Source organism: Rhinocladiella mackenziei (assembly GCF_000835555.1).
Source record: "Rhinocladiella mackenziei CBS 650.93 unplaced genomic scaffold supercont1.5, whole genome shotgun sequence".
Lineage (NCBI taxonomy): Eukaryota > Fungi > Ascomycota > Eurotiomycetes > Chaetothyriales > Herpotrichiellaceae > Rhinocladiella > Rhinocladiella mackenziei.
The window spans coordinates 3152340-3176785 of NW_013550600.1; the positions used below are offsets into that span (position 1 = coordinate 3152340).

The window sequence follows — 24446 nt, forward strand, 5'->3', positions numbered from 1 at the left end:
ACCACCTCGAGCTGTGTTGACACTTTTCATCCACAATATTTGCCTTCTTGTGCCTCGTCCAAATTTGATATGATTCTGATCATGGACCAATTCATCCGCCCCCTGGTGCTCGTTCCTGTCCACGTTTGAGTCAAGGTCCAATTGAATGATGTCAAAGTGTCATACAAGCAGATTTTGGGTTGGTTTATTGAGGTTTCTTCTGGGCATTCGTGCTTCCCATATACTTCCGCAGATCCGTGGCATCCACAGCTTGGCGACCGAAACCCTTTACAGTTTCCCAACCTTGCCTGACCGCGGGTGATACATTGGGATTCTGGACCCGCTGATCGATGTGGGCAGAGCCCTGAGCAAAGGCGCTTTGGACAAATTGACTTTGGTGAAATCTGGCTCTCAAGAAGACGGTGTAAATACCAAGAAGCGCCCAGGAACCCTTGCTGAAGGTCAAGGCGGAGAGAAGGAGTCGGAACCACAGGAGAATCTCCAATCCAGCCACCAGCATCATAGATGTGTCATAGTACTCTTTGACGAATTTGCCGATGGAATTGGCAAGAGCGGATTGGGATTTTGAGGCACCGGGCGAAGTGGGAGTACTGCCGGGAGCTGCTCTGGGGGGCTGAAGAGTGGGAATAATATTGGTGCGAGTGTAGGTTGCCACGTGGAAGACCGAATAGACAGTGAAAGGAAGCAGAGCCAAAGGAACCTGCCTTGAGAACAACCAGACCAGGCTTATCACTTGATTGAACGTCAGCCTCTTGGGAGCTCTCTAATATCGGCCAAAGCACTCACGTAGGTATTGCACATTCTCATCCGACAACAGAAGGAATATAGTGGAACCAATGTTGGCTCCGGACTTGACCCGAGCGCGATACGCCTTGAAGACAACAATGCCGTACGTTGCAACCGCGGAGACAAACGCGAGACGGTAGGTGAAGGAGGCCCATTTGGAGTAATAGTTGAATGTGATATAGGAGAGGCTATATCGGAAGACACTGAGGAGGAGGGTGAAATGGCCCATGAACCAGGCGCTGTGCTCGAGTTAGTCAGCTCGGTCTGCTGGGAGAGAGATAGATTCCGACAATTGCAAGGTGGTTGCAAGTTTTGCAAGACGTTCGCCCAAAGGCGCAGTCGAAGGTGGGGGCGCCATTACTTCGAGCTCGTCGCAGATGGTAGAGGAGAAAGAGGGGGTGGTCAAGATGTAGGGTCAGGTGCTTTCGCGTTAAGCCGGAGCAAAGCAGCTGGAAGATCGAAAGCAAGTTACAAAAAAGAAGGAGAAAGGAACACGGGTAGCGGACTCTCGAGGAAGGGGGTAGAAAAGGAAAAAAAAGAAGGCTGGAATGGTAGAAATAGTAGGTTGGGTTGGAGCTAGTGTAGGTGCTTGAAGGCGGGTTGAAAACTGCGGACCAAAGAAGCTGTTGGTGGTGTGTGTGCGAGAGAAGAAGTAATTAGGATAGGGTTACTTTTACGGCATTCCCACAGCGGATGTGGCACTGACACCAGCAATGATGTCAAGCTCCTTAACTTTGGGGCCTTTCGTCAATTATCAAGCCACAGTCCATCATTCAGTTGATACCCATTGATCGGTGTTCAGCGTCCTCTGCATCCGGTACTTTCGAAACCTAGTGATATCTTCCTACTCTCCGTGCGCCACATCCAATCTCCTGTGGTGCATGTTGTCAGTGGCTTCGCGTTCAGGCTACAGGAATTTTTGCTCTTCACAATTCGTCCATCTCGGCCAGCATTGGCTAGCAGAGGCCAGATCTCTACAGGGCCATAAACGGAAATTCGTCAAGTGACGGACAATTTGGTGGCCATTTCTCTCGAATCACACTTTTGGAGGTTTGCTAGGTACACAGGCAGCCGACGTGTCCTCAACAATGCCAGGCTGGTAATTCGAAGGAATGAAAGAGACTAACTACCCTCGTCCCCTGTGTGAAAAAAGAACCCTCGTCTCCTCCCCTCCGTCTCCGGCTGAAACAGACACAAGTGCTAAAAAGGAAATATACATGATTGCGGATGAGTGAAGGACATGATCGTTTCCGTCCACCAAACTTGGACCGACCGCCAGTCTGATTTGCTGAAACTGGACCTTCGCATTACGCACAATCCAAGTTTCCCCCCTTCAAAGCCTCTCCACGTACACATCATGTATGTGATTAGGTAACGACCGCAACAGCTCCGGTCTGTCGTTTGATCAGGCAATAGCAACAACAGGTGTAGAAAATGAAAGAGGAATCGCCGTCGTCGTCTCGTCGCTGAGCTGGACTGCAAACACTGGTAGAAAAGGAAGGACAAGTCAAAGATGATGGGGATGACATCGCCATCAACGCCTATCGGAGCGAGAATCCCTTTCTCTTGCCCTCTTTCTCAATCGGACGGCCTTGCTCGATCCGTGCTTTCTTCTCCTCCAGTTCAGCCCGTTGACGCTCCAATTGCTCTTTCATCTCACGGTGACGGGCGAAGAGTTCTTCTTCGCTCTGTTGCAGCTTGCTTTCCTTCTCCTGCACCTTCTGCTGGAACACCATCTTCATTTCTGCCTCCATCTTGGCAAGCTTTTGTTCGTGGAGTGTTCGCTCTTCTTCCTGCTTCACCGCAGGGTTGACCTCCTTGAACACACTCGGGTCTTGCGAGACACCCATCTGGATAAGCTTGTCGGAACGGTAGTTCTCGTACAAAGCGTTGTTGGTATGTTCTTTGAGTTCTTCCATGTGAGTGCGGATCAACATCTGTCGCAATTTAACAAAATCGCAGTGATCTTCATTGTCTACTTCGATGATACCCCAAGGATAGCGACGACCACGGACTTTGCGGCCTTCAGGATTGGTCACCTCGTAGTTGGCACCCACAACCGCAAATGGAACTTTAGACATGATCTCTTGGTTCTCTGCAATTGTCTCTTCATCATCTAATTCGTATCGTGGGCCCTCGAAGATCTGGATCGAGTGATGCTGGATGTCGGCCAAAATCTACGATCCTAGTTAGCCTCGAGCCATGTCTCATAGCAACAGGGTCCCTTACTCGTTGTTTGAACAAAGCGACTTCCTCATCCGTCAATGTATCGGCCTTTGCAATGACTGGAATAAGGTTGACCTTGGTGTGAAGGCGACGCATGACCTCAATATCAAGAGGCTTCAAGGAGTGCCCTGTGGGTTGAATGAAATACACGCAGGCGTGGACTCTGTTGTCAACGATGTTCATCCGATTGACCTTGTTCTCGGCTTCGAGATACGCGTCGAATCTCTGTTCGATGTTCTCGACGATCGGTCTCCAGGAATCATCATTGTTGACAAAATCTCCAAATCCAGGGGTGTCAACCACAGTCAAACGCAGGCGAACACCATTTTCCTCGATGTCAGCACTGATGGACTGAATAGAGACCGTCTTTGGGATGATGTCCAGGCTGGGGCCTTTACGTTCGCGAGGAGGGTACAAGGAGGTGTTGAACAATGTATTGACCAATGTGGATTTGCCCAAACCAGATTCACCTGTGTCGGATGAGTATAGTCAACCGAGAGATGAGGTCTTTGGCACGTACCAACAACCATCACGTTGAAGTTGAATCCCTTCCTGACACTCTTTCGATGCCATTGATTCGGCAGGTTGGCAAACCCAACGTAGCCAGTCAATTTTCTTCGAACAACATTTCGCATATCATTTGCAGCGGCAGCGGCGGCCTTGGGGTCTTTGGAGCTGACGGTCTGCGCCGCATTTGTTCCCATGGGATTGCTTTCCTTCACGTAGGGGGACGCGGGTTTGCCGTTCGGAATGTTGGGGGAAGGAGAGGACCGTATGCCGTTTGCAACAGTAGCTAGATTTTCACTCGCGTCAGTCATGTTCAAAGGGTGTGTTGAGTTCAGACAGGGCCAGGTTGGGAAGGTGAGGGCTTGTTCGTCTTGAAGGGCGTGATCATTTGGAATGTTGAGGTCTACGCTTGGACCAGAATGGGGGATTCTAGGTCCACTGCCGTCGCTCTTGCTCCAAACTCGACACGACAGACACAGCTGAACTTCAGAAAGGTGGAACTTTGTATTGAAGCCGATCAAAGTGAGGTGACGAGGAATGATGTGTGTTGAGTGGAAGTGGAAAGTGGTGACGAATGCTCACCCATTGTGTCAGACAAACGTCGTTTCTGCGGGAAGCACTGAGGAGACGAAACAAAAGGCCACTGTAAGTGAATGTTGTCAGCTTGCGCACGAGATGGAAAGCCGAGATGTATCGCGCGGTGGATGGATGAGCGTGACAGCCTGCCTGCGACAAAAGGGATTTGCGGAAGAGAGAGCAGAAGGGCAATCCAATGGGGTAGACGTGGACGAGGACAAATACGCACAGGGGATTTTCAAATTGTGGACTCTACCAGGACGTCCGTGGCGGGTTCCAAGCGAGTGTAAGGAGAAAGTTGATGCGCTGGACGAGAAACAAAGAGAAAAACAGATCAAGTTGGGCGCGCGAGAAGATGATACAGGCGTCGTGAAGCAAAGTTGGGCACTTTGGCTGGTGGTCTGCTCGAACAGAAACAAGGTGAGTGGAAAAAAGGGGATATGCCAAGTCCGTTCTGGCAGTAAGGAAGGAACCCTGATTGGGGATCAGCGTGTGCTACGGAGCATTCGCCAGGGCATTGGACCACGGGCCTGGGTACCCCTGATCCTTCCCCAGTTGGTGCCAACTGGTGCGCTGCAGACCGATTGCTGTCTCGTGGGCGACTCTTTAATGCCATTCACGTGTATTTTATCTATCGTGGTCGGGCCAGATTGGGCAAAGCGCAGCGGTGGGTGTGGGAGATTACCTAAAGGCACGGCCAAGGTGTATAGTACGAAAGAGTTGAAACATTTTCTGTGCTATATGGTACACTCTATCTGCCTCTTCTGTCCGCTGTATATCTAACTTAGGGGATCCTGACCAAGCCTGATCGCCATGCGTGACATCAAACGGCTACGAAATGCCAATGTATCATGTGTACAAAAGACGCTGACCTCTTCAAATCACCGCTGAACCTTCCGTCGGCTGGAATCGCGCCAATTGCTTCAATAAATACTGGTACAGAACAAGCATCGTTCCACTTTGCACGCTGGTCCACACAAAGCGTGGGCCGACTCCGCGAAACCAGCCGGGCACTCCCTCGGTCTTGTATATGAGCTTCAAGCCCGTCAATACCGATGAGGTGTCGAGTGTAGGCATCGAGTGAGGTACAGTGCGAGGCCCCGAATGTATCATCCGCGAAGGCAGTTTGGCCGACGTTTTGTGGCTTTTGATAGCCTTCTCCATATGGGATGCTTGACTATTTTTGGCATGGTCATGAGGCGTGATCTGAGTCTGCGTTCTCGTCTTGACCACATCCAACGGGCAAGTGATGACTCCGGCGAGGCCACCGGCAGAGACGGCGGTCAAGATCTCCAAACCGAGGCCAATCTCATGAGCCCCCTTCCATCTCTGTGCGAATCTCCGTTCTTGTTCGTAAAAAGCGAATTGCAATGCAGAGAATGGGAGATCTCTGACAATGGTAGCTTTGTATCCAGAATACAACGCCCCTAGACCTTCGGTCCGGGCTATTGTCTTGGCTGCATCCCACGTCGACTTGTAGTTGTACCCTGAGTTGAAGAAAGGATTATTATATCGACCCTGCAATTGTAAGCGAGTCTTAAGGACTTCGGATGGAACATAGATGATGGAGGCTGCGAAGTCGGCCAGGAAGCCTAGATAAAAGGAGTTAGCTAAACATCGCTGGGCTTTCGATTGGCGGCCGGAGTGCCTTACCACTTGAGAGATATGCCACAGACGGGTTGATATCTCTATCCAACATATTTCTCTTGAAATATTCGTATGATCCGAAAAAGATGACAGTTCCCGGGAAAGATCCCAGCATCGCCGCAGTAAAACCTCCATAGAGGCCCCGCCTGATACCCTCTTGCCTGAATATCTTGACATAGGAGTCGGACAAGCTGGAATATTTGGGTGGAAAATGAGGGTCTCCTTGCTGTCTCGTCTTGACCGTATCTAAGGAGTGCATAAGGATATCGCCAGACGTGCCGCCGATTCCTCCTGCAAGCATTGACTGTGTTTTATGTGTGAGCAAACAGACATACACCGTGGATGGTGCACCATGCGACGTACATGAAGATACGGAGGCCTCTTTAGCTCAAAATTGACTTCCTCCTCCACCAATTTCTCCATCGTGCGCGGTCTCTTAATCTGTCGTGCGCCGTCGATATCAGAGTCAAATTCTGCATATCCATTGCGCTGGGACTCGACAGACTCCTGGACTGAGGTGTCTTGGGGAAGCAAATTGGATAGGCGAGAAGTTAGGCTCATGGAGGGCTTCAAGCCCTTGGTAGACGGTCGCAGAGCAGATAGAACCTTTGGCGATGAAAGCACGGGCGGTATGTTGTTATTCACAGCTTCACCGCAGTCTGGTCTAGTCTTAGTCCTTCCAGATGACGGAAAGCTCGGAGACTTGGCGATCTACTTCGGCTGGATCGTACAGACTCGGCCGATTTTGCCAGCCTTACATCTTTTTTCAATTGTTGGGAATTCAAACTCTGGTGTATTATAGTCTGAAGGTTCTGCGCCTACCATCCTTGCATAAAGCTGTTCTTGGGATAATGGAATTCCCCACAGGCACCAACTATTTTGCTGGATACGGTAATAATCAATTACTAGCATTCGAAGGCAATGCAGGCACAACTTTTGCCAGAACGAAGAAATCTTTTATACATACCCTTCCTGCATCCGCCTCGCTAATCCAGCCAAACTCAAGAAGAACCTCACAGCATCATCTCCAAAGGATTCTCCACCACCTTCTTCAGTTCCCGGATCCATTCACCCCCCACAGCACCGTCCACGACCTTGTGGTCGAAGCTAGCAGTGACGACGATCTGGTCATCCCATTCAGTGACTGTGCCCTCTTCGGTTTCAATAGGAATGGCGACCTTGCGGTTAGTTCCCACGGCAAGAATTGCTGCCTGAGGCGGATTGATCACGGCAGTGAATCGCTCCACAGCAGGGTTCATGCCAATATTGCTGATCGTAAATGTACCTCCTTGGTATTCTTCGGGCTTGAGCTTGCCGTCCCGTGCCCTCTTTCCGAGGTCCTTGACTGCAGAGGAAATTGTGGATAGGCCAATGCTATCGGCATTCCTGACAATGGGAGTCATCAAACCAACAGGAGTAGCGACAGCCACGCTTACGTCCACAGTATTGTGCTGGCGGATGATCGACTGGCCGCCTTCTTCCCTCCAGCTGGAGTTGACGGTTGGAACCTTTCTGCAGGCAACTGCACAGGCCTTGATCAAGAAATCGTTGACCGAGAGTTTATACTTGCCATCAGCTGAAGCATTGAGTGCTTCCCTCAGCTTGAGCAATTTCGTTACCGACAGTGTGGCCGACACGAAGTAATGAGGATTTTGGTTCATGGATTCGCGGAGTCGGGTAGCAATTGTCTTTCTCATTGCGCTGGCAGGAATGTCCTCATAGGTTGGGCCGCCGGCGGCGGCAGCGGTAGCTCCTCCTGCTGCGGGTTTGTATTTCTCGACATCGGCCAATGTTATACGGCCACCGGGACCGGTGCCTTTGAGCGCTTTCAATGGAACGCCCTTTTCGAGAGCAGCCTTTCTTGCGGCAGGGCTGATGCTCGGTTCTCTGTCGAGCGCAGTCTCCAATTTCCCACCTGTAGAGTCGGATTCCACGGCTTTTGGCGCCGAGGGCTTGACATCACTCGGGGGTGCTGTGCCTGCACCTGAATCGGCCTTTTCTGTGGCCTCGGCGGCCTCCTCCTTTGGTTGCTCCTTGGGAGGGGCTTTCTCGCCGCCGGCGTCTTCAAGGGTGAAGGACTCAAATCCTGAGATGTCTGTCCCTTCATCGACCATCACGGCAATTGGCTGGTACTCTGTCAGGATATTTCAATGGTCCGGTGTAGTCACGAGTCTTACGTTTCCAACGGCGACATCCTTTTCTCCGGACTCTTTCAGAATCTTCGCCAATATACCTTCTTCTTGGAACTCGAAATCCATCTGGGCTTTGTCCGTTTCGATCTCAACCAGCACATCTCCCGGTGATAAAGTGTCTCCGGCCTTCTTTTGCCATGCTCCGATGTTTCCGGATGTCATCGTGGGTGAGAGCGCGGGCATAGTAATCACAGTGTGAGGAGGAAATGCTATCGAACATTGTCAGTTTTCTCGCACTTCAATTGGAAGCTGACGGGGACAAGATGTACATTTGGATGTATAGTAACGACCGAGGACGGACAAATAGGGGAAAGGTTGGGATCTTCTCATTCTGGTTAGCTGAGATGTTCTTGCATGTCATGCTTTAGGCATACCCTGCTCCATTTTGCAGTCTTTGCAACGCGATCCGGCTGATTCTGGAGCTAGGTGTAGACTGTTGGAGTAGACGTGACCCCGAACGGGAGAGGAGTGTTGAGGTCGTCATGACGAGGAGCAGGAGTGGCGGGAAGAGGATTGAGGACCCCCAGTCAAGACCAGAGTCAGGGCAAAGGAGCGACAAAGAAAAGGGAAGACGAACAGCCCTGCCGGCGAATGCTCCTACGACAGTTATGTAGTTTGTTGGACCGTTGGTAACAGCTAAGAAAATGGGTTGAGAGCAACAAGGGCGACAAACTCCAACTCCGGCACCCGAACAGAACGGGCAGGGGTGGTTCACCGAGTGAAGCTCGCCGACAACCTTCGCCTCCACTCCAGTGCTCTGCCGGACTTGACTGCTACCGAAAACTTATGCCTCCGCAGTGATGCGCACTTGGCGACGCCATTGTAACGGGGGACCTGTACAATTTATCAGTTCTGAAGACTCTGCGGACTCCACAACTGCGATGTTTCCGACATTGTACACCCTTTGTAGATGATCCTGAACCTTTTACTTTTTCTGTGAACTTTTGCCTCACTTGCCAGCCCAATGTCTGGCGTCGGGAGTGAGCCTCCGCAAACTGACTCCCTCCCGGACCACAAATCCCAAGCAGAGAATCTCTCGGAAGAGGATGCTGGCAAAGATGAGCAGACAGAGACTTCTCCAGGCTCTCTTGTACATGAAGTACCTACTGGTCATGGAGTGAAAATAACAGTTGAAGACACTGATGCGAACGAGACGCAGGCAGAGGAGGATTCAGGCGACGTAGCCTCTCAGGATGACCGCTCGACGGTGACAGAGTCTCCAACAGACTCTAACGAGGCTCCAATACATCAGGAGGAGACAGTGAATACCTCTGAGGATACGACACCTGAACGTGGAATGACAGAGATCTCCCAAGATGAAGCAAAGAGTGAGGGAGTCCAGCGGATGCAGCAAGATGGCTCCGCCACATCTCAGAGTGAACCAATGCCTGAAACCCGGCCAGACAGATCCGATTCACGATCGACGACAGTACCGCGTCCTCTCCCGGTCAACTCTACGGTCTTTGTTGTCAGTGCTTTGGAAACGATCGGAGCAGCCAAGGAGGTACGCAGGAACAAGGAATTCACAGACGCGGTGCAAGCAGCGCTGGCAAACATTAAGAGCACGGAGCATGCAGTCAATCCTGAAATCATTTTTCGACCACTGCAGATGGCCACAAAATCATTCAACGTTCCCCTGCAGGTGACGGCATTGGATTGTATTGGCAAGCTTATAAGCTATTCCTACTTTGCATTTCCTGTTGCTACTGTCGCCTATCAACCCGATTCGCCAGGTACACCGCCTCTAATTGAAAGAGCAATCGAGGCTATTTGCGACTGCTTTGAAAATGAAGCCACCGCTGTGGAGATTCAGCAACAAATTATCAAATCGTTACTCGCAGCAGTCCTGGATGACAAAATCGTGGTACATGGCGCCGGGCTTCTCAAAGCAGTCCGTCAGATATACAACATTTTCATCTATTCCAAGTCGAGCCAAAACCAACAAGTTGCCCAGGGTTCTCTCCTTCAGATGATTGCAACGGTGTTCGATCGAGTCCGAGTCAGACTAGATGTGAAAGAAGCTCGTTTAAGAGAGAATGTGGATCTCAAGTCGGATGAAGCCCTTCCCGGCGACGCCTCTGCATTCGAGCATGGTGGCCTGAACGGTTTGAACGGCCAGGTGGAGACTCCAGATCAAGAAACCCCTTCCCACCTGACGGAAGGGCCGGCTCGAGCCCAGGAAAAGTTGACCCTGCAGAGTTTTGAAAATAACAAAAATCTGGACGACGCGCTGGTGGCCGAGAGTGCGCCAACAACGGTGACACGTGCAAGAAGAGATCGCAAAAATACTCGCTCCAGCTCTGGGCCAGTGTCCCGTACAAGTTTGCAGGAAGATCGCGAGGAGACTGAGATGTCTGCTGAAGACGAAGACGACATATACATCAAGGACGCATTCCTCGTGTTTCGTTCGTTGTGCAAACTCAGTCAAAAAGTCCTAACTCACGACCAACAACAAGACCTCAGAACCCAAAACATGCGCTCCAAGCTTCTGTCTCTGCACCTTATCTACCATGTTATCAACAATTACACAACAGTGTTCACATCTTCATTTTCAACTATCAAAAGTGGAAATAACGATGAAAATACCCCTTTCTTGCAAGTTGCGAAACCACACTTATGTCTCAGTCTTTCCCGGAACGCTTCAAGTTCAGTGCCGCGCGTATTTGAAGTCTGTTGCGAGATTTTCTGGCTTTCTCTGAAGCATATGCGTGTTTTGTTGAAGAAAGAACTGGAGGTCTTCCTGAAAGAGGTGTATCTTGCAGTCTTGGAGAGACGAAGTGCACCTCTTTTCCAGAAACAGATGTTCATGGACGTCCTGGAAAGGCTCTCGAGCGATCCTCGTGCTCTAGTTGAAGTCTATCTCAATTACGATTGCGATCGAACAGCACTGGACAACATGTATCAAGAAATTATCGAGCACCTTTCGCGAATTTGCAGTACGCCAGTGGTAGTCTCTCCTGTTCAGCAGCACCAATACCAAGAACAACAAGCGAAATCCTCGACACCAACTTCAGAATGGCATGCTAAGGGATCCCTCCTTCCTGGTTTATCGACGACCACTCTCAGTCATCCCGCTCCACCTCCGCCGTCAATATCTATCGAGTATGCTTTGAAGCAACAGTCCCTCCGTTGTCTTGTAGAGATTTTGAATTCTCTCGACAACTGGTCGAGTCAGGGAGATCCCGATCGTGTCAACGGAACTCGTTACGCAGGCTCAAGGGCGTCCTTTGAAGACTCCAGGGAATCTCTCGATTATAGCGAAAAGCCTCCATCTTCGCCGAGAGCCCCTGGTTTTGGTGGCGAATCAGGCATTTCTACCCCGGTGGCTGAAGATGATCCTAACGAGATCGAGAAAATAAGAATGCGAAAGTCTGCATTGAATGAGGCTATCAGGCAGTTTAACTTCAAACCCAAACGAGGCATAAAGGCGCTCCTAGCTCAAGGCTTCATCCGTAGCAACAGTCCCCAAGAAATCGCAAGGTTCTTGCATGGCAATGACAAACTTGATAAAGCTATGCTTGGAGAGTACCTCGGAGAAGGTGACGAGCAGAACGTGGCCATTATGCATGCATTTGTCGATATGATGGATTTCAGCAAACGACGTTTTGTCGACGCTTTGAGGCAGTTTCTACAAAGTTTCCGACTGCCTGGAGAAGCCCAGAAGATTGACCGATTCATGCTCAAATTTGCCGAACGTTATCTGAGCGGCAATCCTAACGCCTTCGCCAATGCTGATACGGCTTATGTTCTCGCATATTCGGTCATTTTGCTGAACACCGATCAGCACAGCGTGAAGATGAAAGGGCCGAGAATGACTGTCGAAGACTTCATCAAGAACAATCGAGGGATCAATGATGGTCAAGATCTGCCGTCGGATTATCTAAGCGGCATTTTTGACGAAATCGCCAACAATGAAATCGTCTTGGATTCGGAGCGTGAGCAGGCAGCTGAATTGGGAATTGCAACTTCGGCACCCTCCGCAGGGTTGGCTTCCAGAGCCGGAAAGGTTCTGGCCAATGTTGGGAGAGATCTACAGAAAGAGAAATATGCCCAGGCGTCGGAAGAGATGGCAAACAAAACGGAGCAGTTGTATCGGAGTCTCATCCGAGCGCAGAAGCGTTCAGCCGTCCGAGAAGCTCTGTCTCGATTCATTCCAGCGACCTCCACGAAGCATGTGGGCCCAATGTTCAATGTCACTTGGATGTCTTTTCTGTCCGGCTTCTCGAGCCAATTGCAAGATGCACAGAATCTCGATCTTATTAGGCAGTGCTTGGATGGTTTAAGGCTCGCCATCAGGGTATCCTGCCGGTTTGACGTGGAAACACCCAGAGTCGCCTTTGTGACAGCATTGGCGAAATTCACCAATCTGAGTAATCTGAAAGAGATGATGGCTAAGAATCTAGAAGCATTGAAAGTGCTTATCGAGGTGGCTCTGTCCGAGGGCGACGTGTTGAAGAGCTCATGGCGGGAGATATTAATGTGTATCAGCCAGCTCGACAGGCTACAGCTCTTGTCTACTGGTATCGACGAAGGTGTGATTCCCGACGTGACCAGGGCCAACATCCCAACCCCTTCCAATGTGAAGGACAACAATCGAGGCCGCAGGTCGATGCAGGCCGCGAAACGTCCTCACCCGAGGCCAGCCCATAGCTTCCGTCCAGAAGTGGCAGACGAGACCAAGTCCACCGACATGGTTCGCGGTGTAGATAAAATCTTCACAAACACGGCCAAGCTATCTTCCGAGGCCATTGTTGATTTTGTCAAGGCTCTGAGTGACGTTAGTTGGCAAGAAATCCAGTCCTCCGGCAATAGTGATTCTCCCAGGACTTACAGTCTTCAAAAATTAGTGGAAATCAGCTACTACAACATGACAAGAGTTAGGATAGAGTGGACGCGGATCTGGGAGGTACTCGGCGAGCATTTCAATCAAGTGGGATGTCACAACAATACTGCGGTTGTCTTCTTCGCGCTTGACTCTCTTCGTCAGCTGTCCATGAGATTTATGGAGATTGAAGAATTGCCCGGCTTCAAATTTCAGAAAGACTTTCTCAAACCATTCGAGCATGTCATGGCAAACAGCTCGGCCGTGACGGTGAAAGATATGGTTCTGAGATGCTTGATACAAATGATCCAAGCCCGTGGAGACAACATCAGATCTGGTTGGAAGACAATGTTTGGGGTCTTCTCCGTTGCCGCGAGGGAGCAGTATGAGGCCATCGTCAACATTGCATTTGACTATACAACTCAGATCTACAACACGCGGTTCGGCGTTGTGATATCCCAAGGCTCGTTTCCAGACTTGGTCGTTTGTCTGACCGAGTTCTCAAAGAATCTGAAATTTCAAAAGAAATCGCTCCAAGCCATCGAACTGCTCAAGTCCACCGTGCCCAAGATGCTGAGGACTCCAGAATGCCCGCTTTCGATCCGGCATGGCAAACCGGCTGAGTCTGAAGATTCTGCGGTTGTTGCTGGTGTCAAACAACCCACCTCTCAGACTGAAGAAGAGCAATTCTGGTACCCTGTCCTGATAGCGTATCAGGATGTGTTAATGACTGGAGAGGATCTTGAGGTCCGTTCCAGAGCCCTCACATACCTCTTTGAAACCCTCATCAGGTATGGAGGTGATTTTCCGTCCGAATTTTGGGATGTCCTTTGGCGCCAACTATTATATCCCATATTTGTTGTTCTCCAATCCAAATCGGAAATGTCTAAAGCACCTAACCACGAAGAACTCTCAGTGTGGCTATCTACAACGATGATTCAGGCACTTCGAAACATGATCACCCTCTTCACACATTACTTTGACTCTCTAGAGCATATGCTGGACCGATTCCTAGATCTCCTTACCCTGTGCATTTGTCAGGAGAACGACACTATTGCGCGGATTGGAAGCAACTGCCTACAACAATTGATTCTTCAGAACGTTACGAAATTTACACCAGAACACTGGTCGAGGATTGTGACCGCATTTGTGGAACTCTTCAACAGAACGACCGCCTACGAGTTATTCTCTACGGCTGCCACCATGTCTGACGCTCGACCCACACCACCCCATGACGGATCTGATAGCTTATCCATCTCTGGAGCCAACATTGTGGAAACTCCAACAACGAACGGTGCGCCAACTCAATTACCTGCTCCAACTTCGTCCTTGGATTCCCAAGCAGACCCAACCGCCACAACTGCCACTCCTGAAATCCCGCAAACTCAGACGACGCAGGAACTGGAAGATTACCGCCCGCATTCAGACATGCAAGCTCCTGCACCTGTAGTGACGGCGGCACGGCGTCGTTTCTTCAACAAGATCATTACCAATTGCGTCCTTCAGCTCCTCATGATTGAAACTGTCGCCGAGCTCTTCTCCAATGATTCAGTCTATGCGCAGATTCCTTCATCAGAGCTTCTGCGCCTCATGGCATTGTTGAAGAAGTCCTACCAGTTTGCCAAGAAATTCAACGGGGACAAAGATCTCAGAATGGCGCTGTGGAGACAAGGATTCATGCGTCAACCACCTAATTTGTTGAAGCAAGAGTCCGGATCAGCCAATACTTATGTTAGTATCTTATTGAGAATGTACCACGACGAAGGGGAAGAGCGACGGTCGAGTAGAGACCAAACTGAAGGTGCCCTGATACCGTACGTATTTCCTCCACGCGGGTTCGAGGGTCTCTAAACTTTGATTTTCATTTTTTGCTAACATTGGACTCTTGCAGACTATGCGCAGACATCATCCGCTCCTTCATCCTCCTCGATGAGGAGACGCAACCACGCAACATCGTCGCATGGCGGCCCGTCGTCATCGACGTGCTTGAAGGCTACACTAACTTCCCTAAGGAGAGTTTCGAGAAGCATGTCGAGACCTTCTACCCGCTTGGCGTCGGCCTGCTGGAGAAAGAAGTCGGCACAGACCTCCGCTCCGCCCTCTGGGGCATGTTCCGCCGTGTCGGCGAAGTCAAGTTCGGGATGCCTGAGATTATTTTGTCTCGTGGTCGCGAGAGCAGTGTCAGCTCCACGCGGAACGGCAGCGTCGGTGCCACGCCCACCAGCCCGGGCGTATCGACCCGTGGCTTTGAATTCGGCAGCGCGACCAGGAGGGAGAGTAGAGTTAGTAGGACGGGTACGACGTAGCATGAGCGAGACGGAACAGAACGGAGCTTGGTTCTTCGCCCAGATCTAGAGATGAGAAGAAAGGCTTTTTGCCTTAGGGCTTGGGGAACTTGTCTAAATCGCCGTTGTATTGTCGTCACGTCGGAAACGCTGAGCCGTGGCCCGAGAGCCGAATATTGTTTGGCCGGGCTCTTGTAAATTGATATGGATCCATCTTGGGTATCCAAAGACAGGTCTGGCCTTTGCACCCAGGGAAATCAACGGAAAAGATATTCCAGCGAGTTCTTTCTTATTTCATTAGATTTGTTGGGGGTTTTTATTTGTCGCCTCCTTCAGCGCCAGCCGATAACATCAAGGGACGATGACGAATATGTGAAAATAGATTTCATTCGGATCTTCTGCACTTATGTCTGGGTATACATATCTCTCGGGGCCTCTCAACTCAATCAGCCCCTATTTCTTCTCACCCGCGGCGGCAGCAGCAAGAGAGCTCTGGTCCGTTGGAACTTTCATCACAAGAATATCAAAGACATGAATGTGAGGTAAGCACCTGTCGCGTGGCTATCAGGATTATTTTCATAGGAATCATCCAGTTCGGTTCGACCCAAAGACTTCCGAGTCGGAATCATGATATGGTAACTCAGTTTTACAAGGAATAGATCAAGTATAGACACTCTGCAGGGTAAGAAACCATCAGCAAAATAATCGCCCACAAAATCTTTAGATCACGGGAGTTCCACTCACCTCGGTGAACGAATTGACTTGTAATCCCTTCTCTGCCATTTCCTCCTCGCACAAGAAATCCAATGGCATCCAGACCAAGTGGCCTCTGATCTTGTCAAGTTCCTTACGTACCAGTTCGACAGGCATATGGGGATCGTGCAGATGGCCCTGCTTGATGGTCTTGCGTGGGGCAAAGTTGTCGTAGTCGTCCCAGGTCCTGATGTTGTTGTCAGGATCGGCGCGGAACAAGTGTCGGTAAATGTCGGTGTTGACGGTGGCCTGGGTGGTCCATTTCTCCCAGAGGGCGTCGCTCAACGGGTCCGCGACAAATTCCCACTCTTCGCCACTGTATTCTTCGTTCATGCAAACGGTGGGAGGTTGTGCATTGGGATCTTTGGACGCATCGACGCCTTGTGCCCCGATCGTGCCCAAGTGCTCACGCCATAGGTGTCGACGGAGGGTTGCGGCGTGATAGCCTGCTTGGTAGGCTTTGCCGTCCATCGTCGATTCGAGGATCTTGGTGTCGGTCATGACGATGGAGATTTCCGAATCGTGCGAGCCAAGCTGAGAGCGATCATTGAGGTTGCTTGAACCACATATCACGGTCTTGTCGTCGGCAATCAGCAGCTTTGCGTGCACGTATAATTCCTCTTGTACGAAGTTATCCTTTTCAGCCTCTGGATCTCCTTCCCAGGGTTCTTCGCTCACGAGTCCACCCTCTGCCATGGCATCTTCAGCGATCGATTCCGCCGACGTGACGGGGTCTTTGACGTCCAGTTTCTTCCGAGCGGCTTCGAACTGGCGTTTGCGGTCGATGATGCGGTGTTGCTCCTCTTCGCTCACGGAGTGGCCGGCGCCACGAGATTCTTTCTCGGTTTTCTCGCCTTCGTAGCCATGGATGCCTGTGCTCATAATCTCCTCCGCTTCAGCGCGCTGCAGTTCTTGGTAGGAGACTCCAGAGTCTTTTTCTTGCTGAATGAGAGCGGGAGTCTTGTTAATACGATCATAGGCGCGCAGGTTGAAGAGGAATATGTACTTGTGAGGGTCGAGCCCGGCTTTTTTAATTTGGCCCATGATTGAATGTTCGCCGCGATGGATACTCTTGTATTGGTAATCCATGATCGCCCTGGTACCAATGGCTGCATCGTCACGAAGGTCACCAGCAAACCCAGGAATAGCAGGAATGATGATGATAACTCTAAATTTTCGGCCTTCTTTTCCAGCCCGGACGCAGGCATTCACGATTGCTCGACCGATGGTGTTGTGGATGGGGGCTTGGTGGTCACCGGTCGCTGTGATAAAGAACTGGTTTTCGATGTAAACATAATGTTGAGCATGTTCGATCACTTCTGCATATGCATTTTGAATGCTACGGTCCACCAGAATTCCGCTGCTCCAATCGTCGCTGCTGCGAACAACTTGAGCGTGGACAGAGCCGGCATTCTGGAGGCCCTTGCCCTCCAAGGGACTCAAGGGATGCTCAATATACTTGCCAACAGGATGTTTGGGTCTCTGGATGGCAATGAGATCTTCATCCGGGTTTGAACCGTCTGCCTTGGACCTCGTGGTCATGCACAGATAGTCGACATCCTCGTCTCGCTTATATTTGTCGCGCTTGATAAAATTCCATCTGAGGACAAAATGCTCTGCGATGTCAACGACGCACTCTCCGACCAATGCCATGGCCACATCGTGCCAGGGCATTCTACCGTAATCGGTCTTGTCAAGTTCATTATTCGACCAATCTTGCACCGTATGGAAGTCCATGATCCTGACGAAGTAAGCTGAGTGACTGGCTCCAACCTGAAAGACTTTTTACCTGTTATTATTGAAGTCTTGACCGGGGAAAATTTCGTTGACGACACCAGATGGATGGACATCAGCAAGGAGATGCTGGCGAACATCCCACCTTCCATAACACAGATCCAAGCCTCCAATGAAGGCCAGATGATAGTCGATGACTATGAATTTCTCATGATGGGCCCAGTAGAATGTCATGTCGCCAAAATTTTCGAACACATTGTGGTCTGGATGACGAAGGACATGGATATTTCCATGACCAGGAGTCCCCTCTGGACAGAGAGCTCTCAGAGCATGTTTGGTGTGGGCGGAATTGCAGGTCAAAGCTTGTTGAACCTCCTTGTAGACAATTACATAGATCTGGACGCCGCGCGCCGCTGCACGCTTGATAGTTTGATCGAGACGCCATTCCTGGTTGAAGAAAGGAGGGCGGCGCAAGAACAATTCAGGAGAAAGCCACCAGTCCGCAATGTAAATGGTCTCTTTGGCATTTTCGAGCCCAACGGAGACGGCCCACATGTAGTCGCGGCCGTCGACATACCATTTGATCTTGTTGTTGTCTCGCTCGGGGAAGAAGGAATTGTAACGATGTTTGTCACAAATCTCGGTCCTCTTGTGATCGGTCGCTTGCTCATGTTCCTCGTCATGTCGATGATTTTTATTGACGAGGTTTTTCAGCTTGCCTATCTTGTTCTTGAAATGAATGGCTTCGACTTTGGCGTCGTGAAGTTTGGTGTCTGTTGGGGTATCATTGATCTGTCAGATGGAGGTGCATGATGCGGCTAACCTTTGAGTTTTTGACGAAGAGCCTGCATTTTGAACCGATCCTCGAGATTGACTTATGATTCGACAGTAGGAAAGATATGAGAGATTTTGTAGCTACACAGAAACAGGAAAGACGTAGCCGCGGCCAGGTGCTGGTAAGTAGAAAACCTGGAATACGGCACTTGCATCAGCAAAATGCCAGCGATGGGTATCAAAGAAGGCGAGGAAGAGAGGCAGGAGGGTCGAAGAGGAAGACGAGGGGGAAGAGAGACAGTCGGAGCTGAAGATGCTTTTCGTTTGACAGGATTGCTAGTCCTGCTAGCTGCTAATAGATACAAGTAGAAGTGGACATGGATCGTAGAAAGAAAGAGAGGCCAGCCATTCGCAACGCAGAGGATGGAGTCCGGAGGGACTAGGATATTTATTGAAAAAGTAACGTCCAGGCGAGATCTCTCAACAGTCTATCAGGTGGTCGTTGCGTATACATCATCTTGGAAGTGAACCGCCCATCGTCGTGGACTGACTGCACTCACACGTCATCGAAAATCCTGTTTTCTGAGATTCCAGGGTTCAGGCTTCAGCTGGAACCGAAACTCAACACATCCCCCGCTCTCCGTTCCCTTTTCAATGCTTGACTGCTAATAGTGTCGAGGAAGCTGGAGAGCCCATTGTCGGCCGATTCGTCCCATCCTCCTCGCATCCTGCGCTTCACCGTCATTCTACGATTGGCCCTCTCATGTTGCCTCATAAAGGAACCCTTGATCGCAAGCTGCAAGGCTGAAAGCGGAATTGTTTCGGCCGCGGGGTAGCAAGGGCTGTGTTTACAGAGTTCTTGATGGACACGGATATCATAGTATTCCTAGCATCTGCAATGATATTTCTGGTTACATCCATCCAAACGATCCGTCAAACTCCCACACGACATCTTCTCGATATCCAAGTCGGATCTCTTCGAAACTGGGCACTTTCCCTGAATCATAACATTGTACCAGTGCTTCCATGTCCGCCTCGTCCATGGCATTGAAATCTTCCGTGTTCCATTTGTCACATACTTCGCTCATCCATTCCATTCTCTTGCTGATGTCTCGTGTATCTTTCCCAGGTGCGATTTTCCGTAGTTTTCTTCGGAGCTGACCCACCTTTTGGATACTCTCTCCAGTTCCTCTGGGAAGCATTTCGCCTATCTGTCGTCGGATGGCTGCCGCCATTCGGGGTCCGTTGCCGTTTGTGGACACCATGATTTGTAGAGGGCCATCCCGGTGAACACTACCAAAGTAGAAATCGCATTCGGGCGGAACATCGGCGATGTTGGCAGGCACCTTCAATTTCTTGCAGTACTTCCATATCCGAGTGGATGCGTCTGGGTCGTCGATGGCAGTCAGAACCATGGCAACATTCTTCTCAGGCTCGAGATCGATGGGAAGAAAGATTCGGTCAACATGCTTGACCTGGCCCTGGTCGACTCGGTATGCCACCTCTTCATTAAGGCCCTCACGAGGGCAAACAACAGTCACTTTGGCATCAGCATTGAGAAGGTTGACAATACGGCCGGCCGCAACCAGGTCAACTGTCAGTCGAAAGCTGTCGTTGGAGTTCTGGGAGAGACACTCACTTCGCCACCGCCGATGACCAACACTTCCTTGCTCTTGATCTGCCATGCGAGTATCAGGGAGCCACCACCCGGTATCTCGGGGAATTTCGACGGCATGGTATTGTATGGGCATAATGCCAGGAAATGCCATGAGGTAAGCCCGTGGAGAAAGAAAGTATGGAGGCCCCCTGGCGGTTGGATGAAGCTGTCCCGTAGATCTGAGACGCTGAGAGATAAGATCAAAGGTCCAGTCACGTGACAGGCCCAAATTTCACTGATGCTGCTTCCTCCTTTCACTTTCGGCCTCATGACTACATTTCACAAGAGGAAAGTAAAGAAAATTTCTTCATGCCACGATGAATTGATACTTCCCGTTCTACCCTTCAGCTCCGCCTTTCCTGCTTTTGCTGTCTTCTGCCCTGTCCTGAACGCAAAATGCGCGGTGTCAAAGTCTTCTCCGGTAGATCTCATCCCGCCCTTGTCGAATCCATCTGTCAACGACTGGGCTCTTCCCCTGCCAAATGCGACCTGGGCAACTTCGCCAATGGAGAGATCAGTGTTCAAATCGGCACCTCAGTGAGAAACGAAGACGTCTTCATCGTCCAGAGTGGCAGTCCCAGCATCAATGACAGTGTCATGGAAATGCTCATCATGATTGCTGCGTGCAAGGGCGGCTCAGCCAAATCTATCACTGCGGTCATGCCGTACTTTCCCTACTCCCGCCAATCCAAGAAAAAGAGCCACCGGGGGGCCATCACGGCAAAAATGCTCGCCAATCTCATAGTCGTGGCCGGCGTCGACCATGTCATCACGGTTGATTTACATGCATCACCAATGCAAGGTTTCTTTGGGAAGCCTGTCGATAACCTGTATTCAGAACCAATCATTGCCCGATGGATCAGGGCCAATGTGCCCCGTTGGAGGGACGCGGTCGTTGTGAGTAAGAATGTGGGCGGCACCAAACGAGTCACCTCACTGGCCGATGCTCTCAAGCTGAGCTTCGCGTTGGTGTCTACTGATCGAGACCGGTCTCGGCCTTCACACCACCAGAACAGCATGATGGACAGTACTATCTTCTTCGATGCTATAGAGCCTCAATCTCTCCGCGTCCGACAGGGTCTCTGCGACGAGGATGATGGAGATGAAGCTGACCTAGAGCCCGAAAACCCCCTCGACTGGGATCGTCGAACCGAACTTCCTCACCGCACGAAGGGCTCCACAGTGAATGTCGTGGGCCGTCCGGCCATACCAAAAGCTATTACAATCGCATCGAGCCCCCTTGTCCAGACAGCAGTGGTGGAGCCATCATCCCCCTCAGAATCTCCTGGTCGACTGAGCCGCGCTGAGACGGTTCCGAGCGCCCGTCGACCCTCTGAATACGAAGCCAGCGAAGCCCACAATGATGAGAGAGCACGCGATGTAATCGTGGGCCGATTAATCCAGGGCCATTTGGTAAACGAAGACCACCCCCCTCCGGCGGCAGGCTCCGGCGTTTCCACCTCCTTCTCCGGCTTTCCCGGCGATCGCATCCTGCAAGATGCGTTGGGAAATCCCGCGTATGATCCAATGACCTCTTCCTTCATGTCCAACGCGTCATCCTTTCAACCCGAACATGCCCTTGGTGGTACTTTCGACGCTGCTGCAACTTCAGATGAAGAAGAGCAGGGTATCCAAAACCCCGACCTTGAACACACCATCACCCTTGTGGGAAACGTCAAGGATAGGACGGTTCTTTTGATGGATGACATTCTTGATAGATCCGGTTCTTGGATCGCTGCTGCGGAGACCTGTGTTAAGATTGGTCATGCCAAAAAAGTGTATTGCATAGCCACCCACGCGCTATTTGGCGAAGACTCCTTGGAAGATTTGGAAGACTGCGATTGCATCGACTATATCGTCGTGACAAATACCTTCCCTGTCGCGCCGGAGCGAGTACGGGCGTCTAAGAAGCTGATCATGATCGACCTCTCAAATCTCCTGGCTGAAGCAATCCGACGCAACCATCACGGAGGTAAGAGCAAGCCAATTGCTTGGAGAGTCCTTGGCTAACTCGCTGCTTTACAGAGGATATTTCAAGCATGTTTCCTTTGCACGATTAAGAAGCATAGCAGGGTCGTGATCTTGAGCGCATGTGTGCCTCACCACCCCATCACTGTGCTTAGATATTCTACGCACGTCCTTCGCATTGTTCGAGTCACTCTGCTATGGATCAACTAGCCTCCTCTTTGGAGTCCTATACGACCATATTACGGAAAACCTGTGCCCCTGTTGAGCGGGAAACTGCATCACCTTGCTTGGGGCTTCACGGACATCCCTGGGGCCGCAAATCAATGCAAAAGCCACGACCAGCACGAATATGGGCGTTGGCATCCAAAGGTGTTGTGCTATCCCTGTAGTGCTACTGGGTGCACGTAGCCTTATCGCTAGAGATTGGGACATTTCGGCCAGTGTTTGTTTCGGATTGGATGCACACTCTCGTCCTTTCGGTTTTGTGCTACCCACTGCGGGACCACGTCTACACACCACTGCAGACATGCCATCGGATCCAGATCTGGGAGAGCGACCGCAGTTTTGGGTACTTCCATAATAGCCGAATATGGGAGCTTTCGACTCGATTCGCTTACTTTTGACCTCAGCCAGGCGAATGCGCACCGCCGCAACCATTCAGAGCAGCATATGTGACAGATGCAAGTCTGGCACGACAGGAGTGGCTTATTTCTACGTATGAAAAGGGGTGGGTTGAGCATGTGCCTATTGGAAAATGTGAGCCACGCGGAGATACAAGCGGGCTTCGTGCCATGCCGCTACGCGAGCCCCCCATGTTCAGGCGAGCTCACTGTCCGATGGTGTTCTTTGGGGTTGCCACTAACGCCCTGAAGTAAAGGCTTCTCCAAGGAGTTCTCAGGCTGGTTGGTGCACGGAATCACGTCCCCGGCTCGCTAAGCTGACACTTCTGAATTTCCTGGGAAGCGCTAACTAAGAAGGTTTGTGCTTGCGCCCGGGGACCCATTGGACGCGAATCGCTCACGACCTTGTCAGTTTATTTGGTGATCTGCGGCCCAGCAAGCTGGGATTTCGGGGATGCCGCTCGGAAAAAGTCACTGGTCTCGCCTGGGTCGCATCAACTAGCCACTTTGCCTGCACAATCCTTTCGGTCCTTCTAGCTTCGAGCCGCGAGATCTGAGACCCTTCTGGCACAATCGGAGCGTGTCTGTCAGTGCATTGAACCAAAAAGGTCGGTCAATACGGTGAAAAGCCCCACCAGATCCATCCCGCGTCCGAGCAGAGCGGCTCCTGTCAACCCCACGCTTGGTTGATCTTAATAGCATTGATTTCGCCTGTTGCTTCATGAAAAGAGCTTTGGGTTTGTCCGTGGCGTTCTTTCTTACCACGTTGATGCGAAGATATCCTGAACCCACGAACCAGATTCTTCCTATTCACTACTCTCAGCGCTGAATTTGATCATTGACGCTCCTTGACCACCTGAGAGTCAGAAACGAGTTGAGAGTTTGAGTTTCCGGGTGGGAACCCCCCCTCTTCCGTTCAGCCATGGTATCTAAACCTATTTCTGCCCATTTGATGCGGTTTGGCATTTCCCGCTGCCTCACCTGGTCAATCATAGCTGGGATGATGGCGATCGTCAATCCTTAGCCTGCACGCATAGTGAAAGCTACTGTCGACAAAGCTCTCCAGATCTCATGGATCCATCCTGGACGCGAGATGTCACTTCCGAGACTTTCTTCAAGTATTTCACGGCACTCCTGCTTCCTAAGCATGAAAGCTTTTTTGATTGCCGTCAATGCATCTGCTTCATCATCACGGTTGTGTGGGTGACAGACATTTATGGATCTCGGCGAGATTCCTCTAGTGATTCATGAGCCGTGAAAAAAGTACGAAGAACCACAAACCCACCGTTTGAGCCTCACTTCCGTTATCAACTGTCAACCGTATAAATGCTTGCGCATCAATCAATACTGCTTCCCAATGTTGCCTATCTCATTTTCATTTCGAGAACCGAATCACATTCCACATCCTGACCAGATATCCGACATTTTCATTTGATTCAAGGAAGAAACGGCCAAGCATGCCGCAGAAACCTCAACAGACAAATACTGATGTAAGCTCGACACATTCAACCCTGTCTCCTTTTTAGCCAGGACTCATCGATTTTTTCTTTTTTTTTTTTTTAGCCTGCCAACACAAGGATCAGCTATCGATACCGCTACGATCAATGTCCTTTACATGAATATGACAAGAAAACAGTCAGTCAGGACACACATTTGGTTTGGCGTTGCCAGAAATGCGCCGACCCTCTTCTTACCATCTTCCAATGCCGAAACTGTGGGCATAACCTCTGCCCTCAATGCTGGCACTACAGCGCCAACTGCGCGGGTATCGACGCCCCAAATCAGCCGAGATATCATTCCAGGAAATATTCTTGAGAAGCAACTCCTACAATCATAGCTTCTTCATCGGGTAAGACAATCCTCGCCTATCAAATCGAGTCAACTGACCCGATATATTAG

General features: G+C 50.6%; 8 protein-coding genes across 8 annotated transcripts; 2 read left to right on the top strand and 6 right to left on the bottom strand.

Annotated features, from left to right (window-relative positions):
- Positions 1 to 184: 184 nt before the first annotated feature.
- Positions 185 to 1144, bottom strand: Z518_07631 (uncharacterized protein; the record flags this gene model as incomplete). The annotated part of the gene is made up of 3 exons (XM_013415760.1): positions 185 to 732; positions 787 to 1025; positions 1077 to 1144. 3 exons carry the CDS (start codon positions 1142 to 1144, stop codon positions 185 to 187), a joined length of 855 nt encoding a protein of 284 aa, XP_013271214.1.
- Positions 1145 to 2327: 1183 nt separating this feature from the next.
- Positions 2328 to 3830, bottom strand: Z518_07632 (uncharacterized protein; the record flags this gene model as incomplete). Its single annotated transcript, XM_013415761.1, has 3 exons — positions 2328 to 2963; positions 3016 to 3482; positions 3533 to 3830. 3 exons carry the CDS (start codon positions 3828 to 3830, stop codon positions 2328 to 2330), a joined length of 1401 nt encoding a protein of 466 aa, XP_013271215.1.
- Positions 3831 to 4971: 1141 nt separating this feature from the next.
- Z518_07633 (uncharacterized protein) lies at positions 4972 to 6303 on the bottom strand (the record flags this gene model as incomplete). Its single annotated transcript, XM_013415762.1, has 3 exons — positions 4972 to 5687; positions 5749 to 6046; positions 6106 to 6303. 3 exons carry the CDS (start codon positions 6301 to 6303, stop codon positions 4972 to 4974), a joined length of 1212 nt encoding a protein of 403 aa, XP_013271216.1.
- Positions 6304 to 6755: 452 nt separating this feature from the next.
- Positions 6756 to 8418, bottom strand: Z518_07634 (pyruvate dehydrogenase complex dihydrolipoamide acetyltransferase; the record flags this gene model as incomplete). The annotated part of the gene is made up of 4 exons (XM_013415763.1): positions 6756 to 7868; positions 7920 to 8143; positions 8204 to 8256; positions 8309 to 8418. 4 exons carry the CDS (start codon positions 8416 to 8418, stop codon positions 6756 to 6758), a joined length of 1500 nt encoding a protein of 499 aa, XP_013271217.1.
- Positions 8419 to 8898: 480 nt separating this feature from the next.
- On the top strand, positions 8899 to 15062 carry Z518_07635 (uncharacterized protein; the record flags this gene model as incomplete). The annotated part of the gene is made up of 2 exons (XM_013415764.1): positions 8899 to 14570; positions 14648 to 15062. 2 exons carry the CDS (start codon positions 8899 to 8901, stop codon positions 15060 to 15062), a joined length of 6087 nt encoding a protein of 2028 aa, XP_013271218.1.
- Positions 15063 to 15761: 699 nt separating this feature from the next.
- Positions 15762 to 18379, bottom strand: Z518_07636 (uncharacterized protein; the record flags this gene model as incomplete). Its single annotated transcript, XM_013415765.1, has 3 exons — positions 15762 to 17535; positions 17584 to 18301; positions 18352 to 18379. The coding sequence occupies 3 exons, from the start codon at positions 18377 to 18379 to the stop codon at positions 15762 to 15764; spliced, it is 2520 nt and encodes an 839-aa protein (XP_013271219.1).
- Positions 18380 to 19213: 834 nt separating this feature from the next.
- Z518_07637 (uncharacterized protein) lies at positions 19214 to 20053 on the bottom strand (the record flags this gene model as incomplete). The annotated part of the gene is made up of 2 exons (XM_013415766.1): positions 19214 to 19896; positions 19942 to 20053. 2 exons carry the CDS (start codon positions 20051 to 20053, stop codon positions 19214 to 19216), a joined length of 795 nt encoding a protein of 264 aa, XP_013271220.1.
- Positions 20054 to 20355: 302 nt separating this feature from the next.
- Z518_07638 (uncharacterized protein) lies at positions 20356 to 21969 on the top strand (the record flags this gene model as incomplete). The annotated part of the gene is made up of 1 exon (XM_013415767.1): positions 20356 to 21969. One exon carries the CDS (start codon positions 20356 to 20358, stop codon positions 21967 to 21969), a length of 1614 nt encoding a protein of 537 aa, XP_013271221.1.
- Between the last annotated feature and the right edge of the window lie 2477 nt (positions 21970 to 24446).